The sequence below is a fragment of the Lipotes vexillifer genome, unplaced genomic scaffold (genome assembly GCF_000442215.2).
Source record: "Lipotes vexillifer unplaced genomic scaffold, Lipotes_vexillifer_v1.1 scaffold1017, whole genome shotgun sequence".
Lineage (NCBI taxonomy): Eukaryota > Metazoa > Chordata > Mammalia > Artiodactyla > Lipotidae > Lipotes > Lipotes vexillifer.
Window position 1 is genome coordinate 2,824,945 of NW_006772141.1, and position 12,751 is coordinate 2,837,695.

General features: G+C 42.5%; 1 protein-coding gene across 1 annotated transcript in view; it reads left to right on the plus strand.

The window, feature by feature from the left end:
* The window catches only part of AK7 (adenylate kinase 7), a 64,973-nt gene that overhangs the window by 12,856 nt on the left and 39,366 nt on the right, over positions 1-12,751 (plus strand). The window contains exons 3-4 of the mRNA XM_007447330.1: positions 3,161-3,269; positions 10,134-10,228. Of these exons, the coding sequence (XP_007447392.1) occupies positions 3,161-3,269; positions 10,134-10,228 (204 nt within the window). The remainder of the gene's footprint in view (positions 1-3,160; positions 3,270-10,133; positions 10,229-12,751) is intronic.

Sequence of the window (12,751 nt, forward strand, 5' to 3'; positions counted from 1 at the left end):
TATGATTTTGGGCAGCCTCTCTGCTAATGGGTGGGGTTGTGTTCCTGTCTTGCTAGTTGTTTGGCATAGGATGTCCAGCACTGTAGCTTGCTGGTCGTTGAGTGAAGCTGGGTGCTGGTGTTGAGATGGAGATCTCTGGGAGATTTTCACCATTTGATATTATGTGCAGCTGGGAGGTCTCTTGTGGACCAGTGTCCTGAAGTTGGCTCTCCCACCTCAGAGGCACAGTACTAACTCCTGGCTGCAGCACCAAGAGCCTTTCATCCACACGGCTCAGAAGAAAAGGGAGAAAAAGTAGAAAGAAAGAATTAGTAGAAGTAGAAAGAAAGAAAGAAAGAAAGAAAGGAGGAAAGAAAGGAGGGAGGGAGGGTGGGAGCAAGGAAGGTAGGAGGGAAGGAAGAAAAAGAAAAGAAAGAAAGAAGATAAAGTAAAATAAAATAAAGTAAGATAAAATATAATAAAGTTATTAAAAAAATTATTAAGAGGAAAAAAACCCAAAAAACAAAAAAACGGACAGATAGAACCCTGGTACAAATGGTGGAAGCAAAGCTGTACAGACAAAATCTCACACAGAAGCATACACATATACACATAAAAAGGAAAAGGGGAAAGAATAATAAATCTTGCTCTCAAAGTCCACCTCCTTAATTTGGGATGATTCGCTGTCTATTCATGTATTCCACAGATGCAGGTACATCAAGTTGATTGTGGAGATTTAATCCGCTGCTCCTGAGGCTACTGGGAGAGATTTCCCTTTCTCTTCTTTGTTCTCACAGCTCCCAGGGTCTCAGCTGTGGATTTGGCCCCGCCTCTGCGTGTAGGTCGCCGGAAGGCGTTTGTTCTTCGCTCAGACAGGATGGGGTTAAAGGAGCCGCTGATTCGGGGGCTCTGGCTCGCTCAGGCCAGGGGCGGGGGCACGGCGTGCGGGGCGGGCCTGCGGCGGCAGAGGCCGGCGTGACGTTGCACCAGCCTGAGGCGCGCCGTGCGTTCTCCCCGGGAAGTTGTTCCTGGATCCCGGGACCCTGGCAGTGGCGGGCTGCCCAGGCTCCCCGGAAGGGTGGTGTGGATAGTGTCCTGTGCTCGCACACAGGCTTCTTGGTGGCGGCAGCCTTAGCGTCTCATGTCTGTCTCTGGGGTCCGCGCTTTTAGCCGCGGCTCGCGCCCGTCTCCGGGGCTCCTTTAAGCAGCGCTCTGAATCCCCTCTCCTCGCGCACCAGGAAATAAAGAGGGAATAAAAAGTCTCTTGCCTCTTCGGCAGGTCCAGACTTTTCCCTGGACACCCTCCCGGCCAGCCGTGGCGCACTAACCCCCTGCAGGCTGTGTTCACGCCGCCAACCCCGGTCCTCTTCCACTGATCACTCTTTATACCTGAATTTGATTCAGTGAATGAGTATTGAGCACTTTGAAGACCCACAGATAAACACGGAGCTCACAGTCTAGCAGGGACTCTGCAATGTCAACTAGTGGCTCCATAGCAGGACAGTGACATGATGACAGAGGTGTGCACACAGCCACGTCCAGAGCTCTCTGAAAAGGGCAGTATGAATTCTCAGTCTTATCTATAGAGCCAGGCAAATGGAGCTTCAGACTCCTCCCTGCCACACAGAGCAAGACCCCCTAAGCTCCTCTGATCTGGAGATTCTGCACAGCTGGCCCTCCTTTGGGAGCTTGGGGTCTACTGGTGATTCTGGGACTGAGGCTGAACCTCCAGGGCTGAATAGAGCTTTCCAAGCAGATAAAGGGACAAGGAAATGACACACAAGGGGGCACCTGGGAAAGTGTATGGTGTGCTTTGGAATAGAAAGCATCAGTATAGCTAGAGCTTGGGTTCTGGGCAGCCAAGGGGAAGAAGCAAGAGTGGCATGAAAGGTGAGAGAGAGTGGAGGATGGAAAAATATTAGGCTGGTCCAGGTTGTCAAAGGTGCTTTTGCCTGGCTCAGCAAATGGCCTGCTAGTCCGTGAACTTCCCAGGCTCTGCTGAGTGAGCTTGTATTCACCCTTTCAGCCCAGCTCAAATGTCAACTCCTATGAGCCATAGTTCCATACTTCACCTAGTCCATCAAACCTCAAATGTACTTCTATGATAGCCCTTTCTACATTGGGGGCTGCCTTGTAGGGCTGTACAGGTTGCACACTGCACAAGGATGCCCAGCTATGGGCATGAGTAGGGGCTGAAAAGTGATGTGTTCTGCTGGCTACAGTGTGTCCCAGACTGGGTGCCTTATAATTTTTCCACCAAGAGCAGGTTTCCTTTTTCTAATTTGTACAAAGGCTTCATATGTGCTTAGTTGCACCCTCGTCCACATTAGACCCTAGTTATTTGTTAAAATTTTGCCAGCAACACACACACACACACACACACACACACACACACGCTAATCTGTAGTATCAACAATCATACATTATTTATTTTGCCTTTCCCCTTGGGGTGAAAATCAGGGCCCACAAATATTTATTGGGGGAACAAATGAATGCACAATCATGGTCACTCAGTATCTTGTCAGGATGACCATTCTCTTGAAAACGTGCCTGTTTCATCGTCAATCATTCCAATCATGATTTACCAAGTGTGCGGGTTTTCCTTTGGACACAATGATCACCAAAGTTACTTTCATCTCATATAAGAACTTGGTATTTTTAACCATTAAAAGTTTCTGATTTTTTTAAAATACTCCCTGCTGTCAACTGTAATAAGGTACCTTACATCTCGAATGAGACCAGATTAATTCCATTTTGAGGATTCTGAAATAATCCACATTAATCACTTATTAGCACTTCTGAGTGATTCATGATCTATAGTTGCTCAAAGAAACTTGCATAGAGCTTGAATTTGTTTTAAATGCCCCACACATTTTCTTCCACTGTGTTCTAATTCTTTCCTCCTGAATCGGGGTTTAAACAGCATGCAGAAAGAGTACCTAAGATCATTATGCAATTTTCTTATTCATCTGTTCCGAGCTATTTACATAAACTTTGTTACTTGAAAACTACACACAGAAGAGAGCCAAAATTTCATTTTAAATTAAAAAATCCTTCTGCGAATGTTTCCTGTGGGACTATCCAGGCAACATATCTCATTTGGAAATTGTCATTCCCATCTAAATATTAAGGTTACTTTGTTAGCTTCTTGCAACAAATGACTGTCAACCTTCTTTTTCAGGCTATCTCTCGAGAAGACCTTCTCATGCACCTGCTGGAGTGTGATGTTATCATTTATAACATCACTGAGAACCCCCAGCAAGTGGAGGAAGCCATCTGGGCAGTCTCTGGTCAGTGAGATGCACCCTTGATCTCCAGGGACGGGACTTTTTTACTTTACCTAAGAGTCATCTCAGGAACATTAGGCAAATTAGGACCGTGGAAGAACTGATCTGAAATTCACCTGAAACAGGAAGTGAAATCAGACTAGTGGATATGCCTGTGGATAGCATTAAAACATAAACGGAGGCATATGAAAATATGTAAGAGTTTATGTGAGGGACTTCCCTGGTGGTCCAGTGGTTAGGACTTTGTGCTTCCAGTGCAGGGGGCATGGGTTCCATCCCTGGTTGGGGAAATAAGATCCCACATCCCACATAATGTGCAGGTTGGCCAAAATAAATGAATACATAAAAATAAAGTTGATGTTTACTGCATTTGGCAGTGTTTCTTATTATATATATAAAAAAGAAGAGTTTATGTGAACAAAAATCAATTCATATTGGGAATTCTCTGGCGGTCCAGTGGTTAGGACTCTGAGCTTTTCACAGCGGAGGACCTGGGTTCTATCCGTGGTCCGGGAACTATGATCCCTGCAAGCCACGTGGCGCGGATAAAAAAAGAAAAAACAACAATCCGATTCATGTTGGAAGTGGTTAGGAGCTCCACCAACAGCAGCTAGGGACAAGACTTTTATAAAGAAAAGCAGTTATTTGACTGGCTGTAACTTAAGCGTTTCCCTTATTTGGGAGAGCCTAGTTAACTGTGATTAGCTGTTCTTAGGTTTGGGTTTGCTTATTTAGGCTGCTAAGCTATTAGGACCACCTCAATCTAATGGCTTCCTTGTTTAATTAATTTAGCAACAGGAGCTTCCGAAGAATAGAATTTTTTAAATTGAAATATAGTTAATGTACGATATTATAAGTTATAGGTATACAATACAGTGATTCAAAATGTTTAAAGGTTATACTCCGTTTATAGTTGTTATAAAATACTGTTATAAAATATGCACATCATATCCTTGTAGCTTATTTTATACCTAATAGTTTGTACCTGTTAATCCTCTACTGCATAAAGCCCCTCCCCCTTCCCTCTCCCCACTGGTAACCGCTAGCTTGTTCTCTATATCTGTGAGTCTGCTTCTTTTTTGTTATAGTCACTAGTTTGCTGTATTTTTTAGATTCCACATATAAGTGATATCACACAGTTTTTGTCCTTCTCTGTCTGACTTATTTTACTTGGAATAATATGTCCATCCATGTTGTTGCAAATGGCAAAATTTCATTCTTTTTTATAGCTGAGTAGTATTCCATTGTATATATATTCACCAATTTTTCTGTATCCATTCATCTGTTGACGGACCTTAGGTTGCTTCCATATCTTGCCAATTATAAATAATGCCGCTAGGAACATTGGGGTACATGTATCTTTTGGAATTAGTGTTTTCGTTTTTTTAGATATAGACCCAAGAGTGGAGTTGCTGGGTCATATGGTAGTTCTGTTTTTCGTTTTTTGAGAAACCACCATACTGTTTTCCACAATGGCTGCACCAATGTACATTCCCACCAACAGTGCATGAGGGCTCCCTTTTCTCCACATCTTCACCAACACTTGTTATTTGTTGTCTTTTTGATGATGGCCATTCTGACAGTTGTGAGGTGGGATCTCTGTGGTTTTGATTTGCCTTTCTCTGATGATTAGCCATGTTGAGCATCTTTTCATGTGCCTGTTGGCCATCTGTATGTCTTCTTTGGAAAGATGTCTACTCAGTTCTTCTGCCCTTTTTTTTTTTTTTTTTTGGTACCTAGCCGCCTTTAATTAACATCTAAATAGATGCCGTATTCTTCCCGGACGCGCAGGCTCAGTGGCCACAGCTCATGGGCCCAGCCGCTCCACGGCATGTGGGATCTTCCTGGACCGGGGCACAAACCTGTGTCGCCTGCATCGGCAGGTGGACTCTTAACCACTGCGCCACCGGGGAAGCCCATGCCCGTTTTTTAATCTGGGTCGTTTGTTTTTTTGATGTTGGTTTGTATGAGTTGTTTATATATATTAGCCTCTTATCATTTATATCATTTGCAAATATTTTCTCCCATTCAGTAGGTTGTCTTTTCATTTTGTCAGTGTTTTCCTTTGTTGTGCAAGAGTTTTTAAATTTAATTAGGTCCCATTTGTTTATTTTTGCTTTTATTTCCTTTGCTTTAGGAGAGAGATCCAAAAAATACTGCTACAATTTATGTCAAAGAGTGTTCCGCCTATGTTTTCCTCTAGGAGTTTTATGGTTTCTGGTCTTACATTTAGGTCTTTAATCCATTTTGAGTTTATTTTTGTATATGATGTCAGAGAATGTTCTAATTTCATTCTTTTACATGTAGCTGTCCAGTTTTCCCAACACCATTTATTGAAGAGACTGTCTTTTCTTGCCTCATTTGTCATAGATTAACTGACCATAAGTACATGGGTTTATTTCTGGGCTCTCTATTCTGTTCCATTGATTTATGTGTCCGAAGAATAGAATATTTTTAATCATTAAAAGAAATGAAACATTAACTTTCAAAATTCAACCTTTATTCATTCCACAGGCATGGCTTAAGGAGGTGGGGTTGAGCGTGTTGGGAAGATACAAAGACAAATTTTTAAAAAATGATACCCTCAAGGCTCTTGTAGGCCCACAAGAGAGCTAAGGGACTCGGGAGAAACTTTCATGCAGGGCAGAGAATGGCATGTTGACACAAAAGCTATCACAAGATGGATGGACTTTAGGAGGAGAGGAATTATTTATTTAAAATTTTTTTTTATTTTTGGCTGTGTTGGGTCTTTGTTGCTGCACGGGGCCTTTTCTCTAGTTGCAGCGAGTGGGGGCTGCTCTTCGTTGCGGTGCGCGGGCTTCTCACTGCAGTGGCTTCTCTTGTTGCAGAGCACGGGCTCTAGGTGCGCGGGCTTCAGTAGTTGTGGCGTGCAGCCTCAGTAGTTGTGGCTCGCGGGCTCCAAAGTGCAGGTTCAGTAGTTGTGGCACATGGGCTTAGTTGCTCTGCAGCATGTGGGATCTTCCCGGACCAGGGCTTGAACCTGTGTCCCCTAGCATTGGCAGGCAGATTCTTAACCACTGCGCCACCAGGGAAACCCCAGGAGAAAAGGAATTATTTCTAACTGTGAGGATTTGATTCAGTTCAACAAGTGTTCCCCAATAGCAAGGGTCAGGAAGGGTTCGCAGAGAACACTTTCATATTTTAAATGCTCTGAAAAAGGTAATGAACTCTAAGGGACAAGATGATGTTTAGCAATTTGGTGCTTTGTGATTCATCTCCTTATTAAGTCCAGATCAAAGGAGAGAGCAAATCAGCTTATTTGAATTGTCATTCTAGGCTAGGAGGACAGCCAAAAAGATACAAGCACCTTACTTTGCAGTATTTTTTACACTTCAGTATGTTGGTTTTTGGCAGATTAGTTCAGGCGTCAGCAAACTTTCTGTTAAAGGCCAGATAGTAAATATGTTTAGCTTTTCAAGCCAACTCCTCTGCTGTTGTAGCAAGAATGCAACTATAGACAATATGTAAATGAATGGGTTGGGTTCCAATAAAACTTTATTTACAGAAACAAGCGGTACATTGCCAACCCCTGAATAAGACCAATAGCAAAGCTATATTTTGGCTCATGTTCAGAGAAATGGAATGAAGCCTCAGTAATGTCTGTACCATATTCAGAGAAATCATGATGAAAAAGTACTCTCTGTGGATGTGCTGGAGTCCTCAGGAGCTTAGAATGTTTCATTTCTCATTTATCCCTGTGGGCCTAAGTTTCATTCAGTAAGAGACAAATCAATAACATGAACAATGTGTCATCTTTTGGAACAGAGCTTTGTAAACGCCTACTCTCCACATTTTTATCCCTTTGCAAATATTTACAGATAATGTGTAATTGCACTTTCTAAGATAATTTCACCACCTAAAATAATAATCAGACCTAATGTTTATTGAGTTCTTATTTTGTGCCGGTCTTTGCAAATTGATTTTTTCTATATAATGTATACTCACAATTTTCTTTACATTTTAATTATTTTTCTGAAATAAAACCTGGACATATTTTGAAAGCTAAAAAGCAACAATTCCCTGCATTTCTTTTCCATCCCATCTCTACTGTTCAAAAGGAACCTCATTTAACCCACTTGTTCCTTTTAATACACAAAAATGCCTGCACTGATGTCCTCTGATTATGAACTTTAGACATTAACCACTGAGTTCCTGCTATGACAGATGAGCTTCAGCACCTAATAGGATGTCTCCCACTAATCATCAAGGGAAGATAGTAGTTCTCAAACTTTGATAACTGCATTTCCTTTCATGAGCTTTAAAATATAGAATATGTTCTATTTTGCTTCCTTCTTCATTCTAATAAAGAGCTTTAAATAATTAAGACAATTTTATTCTCTATTTGGTGAAAAACTTTTAAATGTGTTACCTCTTTTTTGGGATACAAAGTGTTTGTGTCTGTAAGAAAGTATAGCCCTTGGTCAGTCATGGGGGACTGGGTGAGTGGGGTGGACATGGGGTGGGTGGGGCTATAGAGAGAATAGTAGAGGGAACTTTCTCACTTTACCTCATGTACTTTCTGAGATTTGGGGAGTTTTCTGTTTTTGTTTTTACAGTGGATATGTATTACTTCTTAATGATGTTTTATTGAACTATTTTCAAACATTTTAATATAAAAGAATTCTTCTACCTTGCCTTTCACAGATACTATCAAAGGAAGGCAAAACTGGAGAAAGAAATGAAGTGTAAGAAATGCAAGAAAACATTTGTATATATGGATAAAATGTGCTGCTCGTTCACAAGTGAACAAGCAGATCATTTTAGACCCATTAAAATGATCACAAATAAAAAAGGATAACCCAGTTAGAAGACCTCTAAGTGTGCCAAGCATTCACAAAATAGGCCAATCTGAGGCACAGCAGAGCAGGAAGGGTAAAAGAACAAAATTAAATTGAAGAGGCGATTTTTGTTAATAGAATAAAAATAGAAACTAAAGTTAACATTTCATTGGGATTAATATGTGGACATAGTGTTCTTTTTTTTTTTCTAAATCTTTATTGAAGTATAATTGCTTTACAATGCTGTGTTAGTTTCTGCTGTATAACAAAGTGAATCAGTTATACATACACATATGTCCCCATATCTCTTCCCTCTTGCGTCTCCCTCCCTCCCACCCTCCCTATCCCACCCCTCGAGGTGGTCACAAAGCACCGAGCTGATCTCCCTGTGCTATGCGGCTGCTTCCCACTATCTATCTGTTTTACGTTTGGTAGTGTATATATGTCCATGCCACCCTCTCACTTTGTCCCAGCTTACCCTTCCCCCTCCCCATATCCTCAAGTCCATTCTCTAGTAGGTCTGTGGGCATAGTGTTCCTAGACTTAATTCAATAATACTCTCTCACCTTACGGTTGGATTCCATGAGTTTATTAGATTCAGGATATCAGTATTTTATTGTTTTCCTTGTTGTTCGAGAAATCAGCTCATGAGACTAAAATTTACCATGACTACTGTGTCGTTTAGATCCTCTGACAATTTAAGTATATCTCACTTTAGTTTTTGTTTTTCCCTGGAAAATTATACATTATGAAAAATATTTTAGTGGAATCACATGCCAGAAAGTATTCAAGGAGATTCAGTGCTTAAATGTGTAGGGAGCCCTCCTGGGGAATGACAAACCCTTTGGAAAACAAACACTCCCAGGTCCAGGCCACCACTATTCTAAATTCCCATCTCTACAGATGGTTCGTAATCAAGCATCGGGGTGTTACCAAAGCCCTCCCCCTCCACCCAGAGCCCACAGCCCCCAGCTCCCAACGCATAAGCCGCTCTCCCCCAGCCAGGGGGAGTGGAGGGGGAGGGAATTACTTCCTTCTGCAAGCACTTAAGCTAAATAGCACTGCTTTATGTGAAATCATGAGAGGGCCTTGCCCATAAAAAGAATGAAATCATGCCATTTGTGGCAACATGGATGGACCTGGAGATGATCATACTAAGTGAAGTAAGTCAGACAAAGACAAATATCACATGATATTACTTCTATGTGGAATGGAAAAAAATCATGTAAATGAACTTATTTACAAACTGGAAATAGGCTCACAGACATAGAAAACAAACTTATGGTTACCAGAGTGGGGAAGGTAAGGAGATAAATTAGGAGTTTGGGATTAGCATATACGCACTACTATATATAAACTAGATAAAGAACAAGGTTTTACTGTACGGCACAGAGAACTATTTTCAAGGTCTTGTAATAACCTATAATGGAAAAGAATCGGAAAAAGAATATATTAGATATAGATATAACTGAATCATTTTTCTGTACAGCTGAAGCTAACACAACATTGTAAATTAGCTATACTTTAATGTTTTTTAATGGTTTAAAAAAAACAAAAAAGAGGGCCTTGCTTTCTGATTTGGCGCCTCCCACTCCATTCTCCATGCATATGGAGGCGGGGCATAGTGGGGAGACCAGGCTTCCTGGATCGGACTCTATACCACCACCTCACTCCGTGATCCTGGGCAAACTGTGCCTCAGCTCCCTTAGAAGGCAGAAACAGAGATGAGAGTATCTATCCCCTGATGGTGAGAATTCGATAGAGCCCATGAACTGTTCCCATCCGTGTCAGCTATTATCAGTATCACGAGCCCTCCCCAAAAGTGAAAGCACACCGCTGCAGGCCAGGAAATAGGAAGGGGCTGAAGATTTGAGCTGGGCTGGAGTGGGGCAGCCAGGGACAAAGATGGGGAGGGGGTAGTGAAGCATCAGAGGGGATGCCTCCCTGGTGTAAAGCCACTCCTTGAAAGAGGAGTCACTTCAAATCCTGCTAGTAATTAAAAGTACACATGATTTTAAAACACGTTCTAAATGGATCCAAGTAACTGCTCCACTTTTTGGCCCTACAGCCCTGAATGAAGAAATCAGCCATTTCGAAAAGCGGAAGGTGTTTATTTTAGTGTCCACGGTGATGACCTGGGCGCGGTCCAAACCCCTGGACCCAGTAAGTAGTGTGCTGGCTTTTCTTTTATGCAACATTTCATCCCCGATTCCTTGTAATCTGCACACGAGAACTTTCTACAGTGGATGGTGTATTCTTACACTCCTGAACCCTACCCTGTAATAAGCGCTCTGCAGAGTTCACAGGCTCAAAGAATACTCCATTCTAAGGGGCCACATTGTTTTACATGCCCCTTAGGAAAAAAAAAAAGAAAATGCCGCCTAGTCAAGTATAACAGTGCTTATCACTTTTTATTTTAAATGTGTGGAAAGCCTTCTCTTTTAGACTTATTTAGACTTATATCTTTGTCATATACATTCCTGTGCATACATTAAAAGGAAAAATATAAGCAAAATACGGTGGTTATAGTATTCCCCATACTGCTTCAAACTCAGAGTCCAGTTTCTCTGAATCACACCTGCATTCTGTCTGTTTTCACACAATAGCTTAGTATAAAACCTGTCATGTCATTTATCTCTACGTAGTTTCCTATAAAGCTCACGGTTATTATTTTGCAAAAAATATGGATTCAGAGTCATTCTTCTAGTATTGCTTATTTTCTCCCCTGAGACCAGATTTCCATTTGCTTCTCTGCCCCAGTGCCTCTGTGCCTATGAACTACCTTTTCATCTCAGTGCTGAGTCACACTATAATCTTTTTAAAGACATCTGTAAAAGGCAATTAGACCAACATGCATAGTACCTAACTCAGTTTAAGGATGACAGTATGTGCTCAAGGTGACCTGAAGGTAACCCAGGCTCCAGCGAGGATAGCACGGATGCTTCTTGGCTGACTACATTGTGATAAACCATTGATGACAAGACAGATTCTAATTTCAGAGATGTTAAAATGTGAAAAAAAGAAAAATGCATGTGTTAGACTCAATGGAATACATTATTTATAATAAGGAAATATTTAGGGATTTATCATACTTATTGTGTCAAAGGCCATTTGTTTGTTTAATTATCTCTCCCTCAGTAGACTGGGAGGTCTTTGAGGGCAGGGACCAGAGGTTTCCTGTCCTTTTCTTATAAAGCTCTCCCACCTACTCCATTTGGTTGCTATCATCTCAAGGAGCAGGCCAGTCATTTTATTCCTGTTAAAGTTCTATCCCTCAAAGAGTCTAGTAATTGTCTGCTACGATACAACTATTGGCCATTTGACTGGCTGATCATTTTGCTGGCCTGATTGATCGTCATCACTCCTTCAGTTATAAGCTAACTTGTACTGACTTAAGCAAAATGGGGATTTATTGACTCATATAACTGGTAAGTCCAATAATGGACTTCAGGCACAGCTGGATCTAGAGGCTTAAAGACTGTTCTCAGAAATAACCTACTCTTTTTCACTATTCACCTGCTTCTTTTCCTCTCTGAGTAGACTTCATTCTCAGGTAAGCTGTCCCCTCTTTCTGGCCCCCAGGAGCTCCCAGGCTTACATCCCTAGAATTTCAACTGTCTTTTCCATTTTGACCATGTCCCAACCCAGCACTGGAATATGCTGTTTTTCCAGGTCTTAGGTCACAGGCCAAACCCTAAACCAGTCACTGGCCAGGGAAATGTAGAGCTCTGATTGGCCAGACCTGGGATCACGTACCCACTTCTAGAGGCAGGGGTGATCACCCAGCCCTGACCTGGCGTCTAGATCAGCAAGCAACCTTGCCCTCTGCTTCCCATTGGGTTTGGCCAGTGGGAAGCACCAGTGAAGGATGGGGAAAATGAAAAGAGTGAGGTCACAGTATTACCCCTCCAACTCCTTTCTGCCCAGTTGCTACTGGCCGGCTGAGCCCTTCAACCAAAGTCACTGCTCCTGCCAGGCAGCCCTCTCCACGCTGCTAACCCCCAGGTCCTAATTATCACTTGTGCCCTCTATACTCTGGGACCTTCGAGTGGTACAGAGCACCCTGTTACTGACTCCAGGGTATGTGATTTCCCTATACCTGCCCACATCTTTGTAAATAGTCCTATTATTAAACCCTCCTCAAATTACCTACGTTGAGTGTGCCATTTCTTTCATGCTAGGACCCTGACTGATACTTTATGGTTCACTGAAATCAGCTGAGCTTGTGAAAAGTAATGACTTCATAATGCAACTCAAAAGAGAAAAGTGAATACTAGATTGGGGTAGATGCTTCTGTTTTCCGGTCAAACAGCCATCCTCCTGTCTTCCCATCAGAGTCCTGATTTGTTCAGGTGTCCACACTACCCACGAGACCCAGGGAAGGAAGTCTCTATCCCCAGCTCCAGGGGGAAAAAATCCTAATTAATTCAAACGAGCCATTGCCTCCTTCCAGTCCAATCTCCAACAAACGGCTAAAGTGATCTTGTTAAAATATAATTCAAGGGGCTTCTCTGGCGGTGCAGTGGTTGAGAGTCCGCCTGCCGATGCAGGGGACATGGGTTCGTGCCCCGGTCCGGGAAGATCCCACATGCCGCGGAGCGGCTGGGCCCGTGAGCCATGGCCGCTGAGCCTGCGCGTCTGGAGCCTGTGCTCCGCAACTGGAGAGGCCACAACAGTGAGAGGCCC